General features: G+C 47.8%; 1 protein-coding gene across 1 annotated transcript; it reads left to right on the top strand.

Annotated features, from left to right (window-relative positions):
• The first annotated feature begins 1,469 nt into the window (after positions 1-1,469).
• Positions 1,470-2,290, top strand: LOC130883952 (40S ribosomal protein S6-like). Its single transcript, XM_057784797.1, has one exon. It carries the CDS (start codon positions 1,505-1,507, stop codon positions 2,252-2,254), a length of 750 nt encoding a protein of 249 aa, XP_057640780.1. The 5' UTR covers positions 1,470-1,504; the 3' UTR covers positions 2,255-2,290.
• Positions 2,291-7,559: the final 5,269 nt, after the last annotated feature.

Below are 7,559 nucleotides of genomic sequence, written 5' to 3'. Positions count from 1 at the left end.
TGGTTTTCACACCTTTGAATGTTCACAGCTGCTGGAACGTCCCTGTGTCGACACATACATGTATTTCACAGATGGCTAGGCCAGCACAGTCTACGCTGTTTTGTCACCTTCCCTCTACTTGATGAAACGTCACGCGCATCTCTCGGTGTCAGCCCACGGACACTCCATCATCCTTAATGACTACGTTGCAATACTTCGGGTCGATACACTAAACTTCATTTAACCAACCCCGTGCTGTTGGGTATTTATGCGGCTTTCATGTTTCTCCCTGTCATAAACAAGACCGTAATAAATATTTCCCTGCCTACAGTCTTTCCTTGGGGAAGCTGGAATATAGGAATTTGGGGGTGAGCATTCCATGGCTTTAGCAAGTGGCGGGTGACATAATGGCATTGTGACAACCATAATGAAAGCCAGCTTTATTAAGCATTGGCTCTATATCACTTAGGCACTGTGCTAAGGGTGTTAGATTGCATGAGTCCTTTGGTTCTTATTGTTGGTATAATAAACATTCCTGTTTTTCTTCTTTAATAGATGTTTAGGGGAATGTGGCACACATGTGCCTATTGATGTGGAGGCCTGAGGAAGATGTTGGATGTTTCTCTATCTTTCTCTGTCTTATTGTCTTCCACTGAACTTGAGGCTCACTGTTTTGACTAGGCTTGGGCTGGCTTGCCAGCAAGCCTCTGAGATCCACCTGGATCTCACCCCGAATACTGGGGTGCAGGCACACTCAGCCATGCTCAACGTCTTTTAGATGGGTACTAGGCATTCAAACGGGTCCTCATGTTTCACAAAAAGTTCTCTTTACCCACTGAGCCGTCTCTCCAGCCCCAGTTTCCCTACTCTTCTAAAGAAAAAATGAAAGCTCAAAAGATAGAAATGATTTGCCCCAAATCCCATGATGAATAAGTACAGACACAACTCAGACCCCACTCTGAAGACTCCTAAGCTGCTACTGTAGACTACACGCTAGATGTTTTCCCTAGATGGTGTGAGGGAACTCATTTTTTCTACACTCTAGCTTCATACAGAATCCTTACTAGGCGCTGGTTAAGTAATGAAAGTATCGGGTCATTTGTGCTTAGAAATGGTCTTGGGCTCTTTCTCTTCCTGGTTATACAGCTCTTTGCAGCAGAGACTCAAAGCTCCACCCTCAAGCCTGTTTCTACACCCTGAATCCAGTGCTGGCCTTTGTGGCTTGCCTTACTCACGAACTAGGTCAAATGGGACATGCCCGACTTCCCACTTCCCCTGCCCTGGCAATGAAGCTAGAACCCAAGGATGCAGGGCTCTGTGGCTGATCCCACCAAGCCTGCCCGACAGACAGGTGCCTGGAGATGCAGGCTGGACCCCAAAGGAGACCGACAGGACCACCTACTGAGTAGCCAGCTCATAAATGCTTGCCCGGGTTAAGCCTACAAGCATTGGTGTGATGGCTATGTAGCAAAAGCTCATGCGAGCTCTTTTTCGTGGCGCCTCCTAGGCGGTCGGCTGTGCGAAGATGAAGCTGAATATCTCCTTCCCTGCCACCGGCTGCCAGAAACTCATCGAAGTGGACGATGAACGCAAGCTTCGGACCTTCTATGAGAAGCGCATGGCCACGGAAGTGGCTGCCGATGCCCTGGGTGAAGAGTGGAAGGGTTACGTGGTCCGAATCAGTGGCGGCAATGACAAACAAGGTTTTCCCATGAAACAAGGTGTCCTGACCCATGGCAGAGTGCGCCTGCTGTTGAGTAAGGGGCATTCTTGTTATAGACCAAGGAGAACCAGAGAGAGGAAGCGCAAATCTGTCCGAGGATGCATTGTGGATGCCAATCTGAGTGTTCTCAACTTGGTTATTGTAGGAAAAGGAGAGAAGGATATTCCTGGACTGACAGATACTACTGTGCCTTGTCGGTTGGGACCTAAAAGAGCTAGCAGAATCCGAAAGCTTTTTAATCTTTCTAAAGAAGATGATGTCCGCCAGTACGTTGTCAGAAAGCCTTTAAACAAAGAAGGTAAGAAGCCCAGGACCAAGGCACCCAAGATTCAGCGTCTTGTGACTCCACGTGTCCTGCAACACAAACGCCGGCGTATTGCTCTGAAGAAGCAACGAACAAAGAAAAACAAGGAGGAGGCTGCAGAATATGCTAAACTTTTGGCCAAGAGAATGAAGGAAGCCAAAGAAAAGCGCCAGGAACAGATTGCCAAGAGGCGAAGACTGTCCTCGCTGAGAGCTTCTACTTCTAAGTCTGAGTCCAGTCAAAAATAAGTCTGTAAGGGTAACAAATAAATGATCAGACCTTGAAAAAAAAAAAAAAGCTCATGCGAATGCGCGAAAGCCACTACTGAGGAGGTTATGTGTGGCTCTTGCAGACTGGGTGACAGGGGAAGGCATGGAGAAATGAGCCATGGCCCTAGGAAGGCGTTGCAAGAAGAGGGAGCAGCTCATGCATTGTAGCCTGAACAATAAATAGCCAAGGCTCGTGAAGCAGAACAGGAAAGTGAGTCTGCATGCACAATGAGGCAGACCTCACTGCGGGCGTGGTGGGCTGCCCACGGTGGTCTGCCACTGCGAATGTGGTGGGCTGCTGATTGCTGGCATGGTGGGCTGCCGACCACGGGCACGGTGGGCTGCCAACTGCAGGTGTGGTAGGCTGCTGGAAGTGACTTTCCAGGGCTTTAGCCAAGCAGAAACCTTCCTCTTGCTGGCAATGCAACTAGATGTCATTTACACATCAATGCAGGATAAATAGATAGATAGATAAATAAATAAATAAATAAATAAATAAATAAATAAATAAATAATAAAATAAATAAACCACCTGGCAGCCTTTCACAGAACTACCCTGGGGGCTGGAGCAGCTATAGCCGGCGCTGTTTGCCCTTTCAAGTGGAGAATTGGAATTCCAGTCTCCGGCTACTGGAAAATGCTGCTGCTGCTTCTCCCTCTGACTGAGACCTGGCCTTGAGGCATCCTGTGCCCTGGGAGGTCCTGCAGGAGCAATTCCTGCCTCCTCCCACCAGTCGCTTCATGCAGAAGGCATTTTCCAGTAGCCCTGATGCAGGTGGTGCTCTCAACAATATTCTGACGAGAGAACTGAGCCCAATCCTCTCCCAGCAAGGCACTGGCGCACTAATTCATTCTTGCATGCATTCATTCATCCATTTATTTACGTGTGCATCTGCGCACTCATGCATTCAGTCCAGGAGCATCCCCAGCCCAGGCATGACACGTCATCTAAGAGACTACAGAGCAGCTTACAGACTAGCACTTAGCATCTAGATCCAAATAGGTGCTAAGGAGACACAGAATCCCACTGCCACCAGCTCCTAGTATCTCATGAATAAAGGTGTCTCTTGAAACGTCTATACTGATCTCAGCTATACCAAGGTGACAGAAAGGGTGGTTGCAAATGGTGCCTCAGAGGTGAACCTGGTCTGGTGTGGCCTGTGATGGGGCTGTCTCCAGCATGCGAAAGAACCCAAGTAGCTGGGGTAGCAAGAGGAGGAAGAGATGAAGACACCGGGATGCTGGAACCCAGTCACTCTTGGCTTCTAGCGTCAGTTGCAAGAGGAGGGTCCTGGCTGAGTTGCTGAGTTCCTATGAGAAGCGAAGGGCACGGCCCTGAAAGTGATGTTATCTGGGTTTGTGCCACCACACTACCAGGAAAGAGCATTCACACCTAACAACATTTTAAGACTGTTTTTTATTATATTTAGTTGTGTGTATGTGGTATGTGTAAGTGAGTGGTGGAGCCCAGGAAGGCCAGAGGCATTGGATCCCCTTGAGCTGGGATTACAAGAAGCTCTGAGTGCCCAGCATGTGTTTTGTGACCAGATTCAGTGCTCCGTAAGAACAGAAAGTGGTGTTAATGGCTAAGCCAGCTCTCTGACCCTCTTTTTAAACAGTGTGTATCAAGGCCCTATTTTACTTGCCATATGAAAAGAGATTGGGCATTAAAACAGGATCCTGCCTCCAGGAACTGTGGTCATTTGGTTGAAATAGGTGTACAGATAAATGGTGTCATGTTGGGGTGATCCATGCTATGATGGGAGAAAGCCTGGATGCTTGGGGAGTCAGGGGAAGGGCCTGGGCAGGTGGGAAAAGCTTTGTTTTGAAGCTGCATGAGTAGGCATTTTAGGTGATGAAGAGGGATGTTAGGAGGACAGAGAGATTGAATTCACCAAGATGCAGCAGAATAATAAAATGGTATAAAACACTCCAGCGTCCCTGAGTGTACAATGAACAGAGTTCCATGAGAATAAAATCGGAAAAGGACACGCAGGGGGCAGACGGTGCAGGGATTTGTGGCCCAGCTGGAGGCCCTGGTCTTCATTCTGTGAAAAGCATTAGTCAGAGTGATATAGCCCAGGATGTCTTTTAGAAAATGTTAGATGGTAGCTGAATATGAGACCAGGGGCACTTACACCTTCTAGAAGATTCTGCAAGAATCCCCACAAAAAAATGATGGAGATGAGCATAGCGGATAATCTGTGGTAAAGTGGTGGGTGTCAAAGCTCTGGAACCAACTTCCAGAGTTCAACACCTCCCCCAGATCCCTTACCAGCTGCAGGACCCTGGGTAAGCTACTCAACCTGTCCGCACTTGGTTTTCTTCATCAATAAACCAATACTCATAAGAGCAATGATGCACAATAGCTGTTCTCTGGGTAAAATGAGGGGACTGATTGTTTTTGTTAAGTCCACCTGACCTGACGATTGCATATGGGCTGTCACCTAGAGGCTGAGTCTAGAGTCGGCTTCCATGGGGCTGGCTAGGACAATCCCAGGAGCAAAAGAAGTGGTCCAAGTAGAGATGGACCAAAAAGGAGAGACGTAAGAGTCTGCTGCATGGGTCCTTTGAAGCTCACATCCAACACTCGTCCCACGACCTAAGTTACTGCTGCTCCTCCTGCTTCTCCCGGATTTCCCAAAGCCTGACTGATGCCTGAGCCCCGCAGAATCTCCAAACTCTTGATCTTCCTGCCTTGGTGGAAAAGAACAGAGCAAAAGGGTTGAGTCCCACGTGCCTGAGTTTTGCTTAAGTTTTCCTAGAGAGAATTCAGTCCCTTCAATGCCCTTGCTGTAACGCCGAGGTCACTGGCCACAGTATGGAGAAGGCGAAAGGTAGAATCTGATCGGCCCTTTGGAGAATGATCCAAAGAAGAACAGAGAGGAGGAAGAGACATCAGTCTCCTGCAAATATCATGATCCAGGGCTAGATATCCATCAGCCCATCGACTGCTCACAGCAACCATGAGGCAGTCGATACCACTTTCATTATTTTTCTATGAGAGCACTAAGAGCCAGAGGAGACTTGGATCCAAATTGCTAATCATTCTGCCGTGGCCATCCTGCCTCGGGTGAAGAAGGAAGGAGAGGGCTGCTTACTCAGCGTGGGCTTTGTTACCCACACGAGAAGGTGTTCTACCTTTAATTGGTGCTTTCGTGTGGACAACCAGGCAAGTGAAGTATGGTTAAATGGGCTCTGTAGAGCAGTAGACAGGGGAAGAGACTCACTTTTCTCCCCAGGCTTAACGTACATCTGTCTCTAGCTTGTAATAACAATTGTAACTAACAGAGAGGGAACACTTCAATGAAACCTGTTAGCGATGTGGTCGGCACCTCATGTGCACCATGTCACCGAACAGCTGACACAATCCGCGAATCAGTCTGTTAGCGTAGTGTTGGTTTGAGTCTCTGATTCTTCGGGTGGAGAACTTGGTTTTTTCCCATTTGCCGCCTGACAACATGGAGGCTCAGACATTGAGATAACACCTTTATTTTCGTCTATTGTGTGTGTGTATATGTGTGTGAACGGGATCATAGGAATGTATGTGTGTACGTGTACTTGTGTACACACTCATGTGGAGGCCAGAGAACAACCCTGGATGTTGTTTCTTGGTTTTGAGCCTTGTCCTTTTTGTGTCTGAGTCTTTCCCTGGTCTAGAACTCACCAGGTGGGCTAGGTTGAAGGTCAGTAAGCCCCAGGAATCTCTGGCTATACCTCTCCATCACAGACTGTCGCCATGCCTGGCTTTGCTTTTTTAAATGTTCTGGGATTGGCTTGAACTCAGATCCTTGTCCTTGAAAAGCAAACACTTTGCTACTTGAGCTTCTCTTGGGCCCTGTTGTAAATTACTGCACCAAGTTCATGCAGTGGTTCAGTGGCAGAGTGTGGTCCATGTGCCCTCATCCTGCAGCTTCTGCTGCGTTTTAAAGCTGCAGAAAACCCCTTTATAGTTACTGGACAGAGCAGGAGAATTATACAGACTCCCCATGCTCCTAGAACTCACCTTGGAGGCTAGCATGCGGCTCCTGAGATGACCTTAGCTCAAGAACTCCCAACCTTGGATCCACCCCTAGACCAGAAGTCTTGTGTTCAACTCATACCCAAGATGCACAGAGAGATGGATCACCACGGTGCAGGTCTTGTTAAAGAGAGAAACCCATGACTCTCATTCTAGCACTTCCCGGATCTTGCTGCTGAACAAGGGACTTATTGGTCTGAAGCTCAGATTCATCCCTGGAACGTAAAATATTGAATACCTTTCCATCACAGTGACATGATGTCAGACAGAAAGGAATTACGGGACGAAACATTTGCTTAGGTTCATGATCTCAGAGGGTCTCGGTATAACATGGACGGCATTGCAGAATTCGTGGCAATTCTTACATCTCAGTAGATCAAGTAGCAGAGAGCAGGGCAAGAGCCAGAAGCGGATACAAACTTCAAAGTCTTATCCCTAGCAGTATTCTATTTGTTCCAGCTAGCCCATACCTTCTAGAGCCTCTGCTGTCTTCAGAATACTGCCACAAGCTGTGGACCAGCCATCATAACAGGAGCCTATGGGGAACATTGCAGATTCACACCACGACCATGACCAACAGTAACACCAATGGTTCTGATAACTGCTGCTTCATAATGAAGTCCAATCCCCCAAAAACTTAGCAGGCTGAAACAACTGGCCCTGATTTTGTAGATCAGGCACATGGGAAAGGTGGGACTATGCGGAATGGGCATGAGGACACCCACACACAGTTGGAATGAGAAGTCATCCGGGCCTGATGCTGTCTGAAGTTTCCACTGAGCTGAACATTCAGAATGGTAGAATCACAGAACACAGTGTCTGTGTTTCCTGACATTATCATGAGCTGTTAAGGTGCCTACACATGGCTCCTCAGAAAAACAGTCTTGGGGGCATGATTTCTCATGTGGCATTTAATAGCTCCTAAAGAGAGTCCTTTCTAAGAAGGTGGGAAAAAAACACATCGTTTTATCACCCAGACATTAGAATCAACCGGTCACACCATCTCTTGATGATGAGTGAGTCCCGGGATGGCCAAGTTCAAGGGGAATACAATTAAGTTCTGCTTCTAAGTGGGAGGAGGGAGTTCCAAGAGGCATAGTGCTGTGTCATCAGCTTTAGGAAATGCAATCTGCCTCCCTTGCACCGCCGTCGTGCACACAGAGATCACTTAAGGCAAAGCTTAGCATATAGAAAGTGCTTGGTAAAGGGTAACGGTTGTTATTGGATGTGATGACCTTGGCAAGAGCCTCTCAGCACATCCGG

The sequence above is a fragment of the Chionomys nivalis genome, chromosome 11 (genome assembly GCF_950005125.1).
Source record: "Chionomys nivalis chromosome 11, mChiNiv1.1, whole genome shotgun sequence".
NCBI classification, from domain to species: Eukaryota; Metazoa; Chordata; class Mammalia; order Rodentia; family Cricetidae; genus Chionomys; species Chionomys nivalis.
This window is presented reverse-complemented; position numbering and strand designations above follow the sequence as displayed.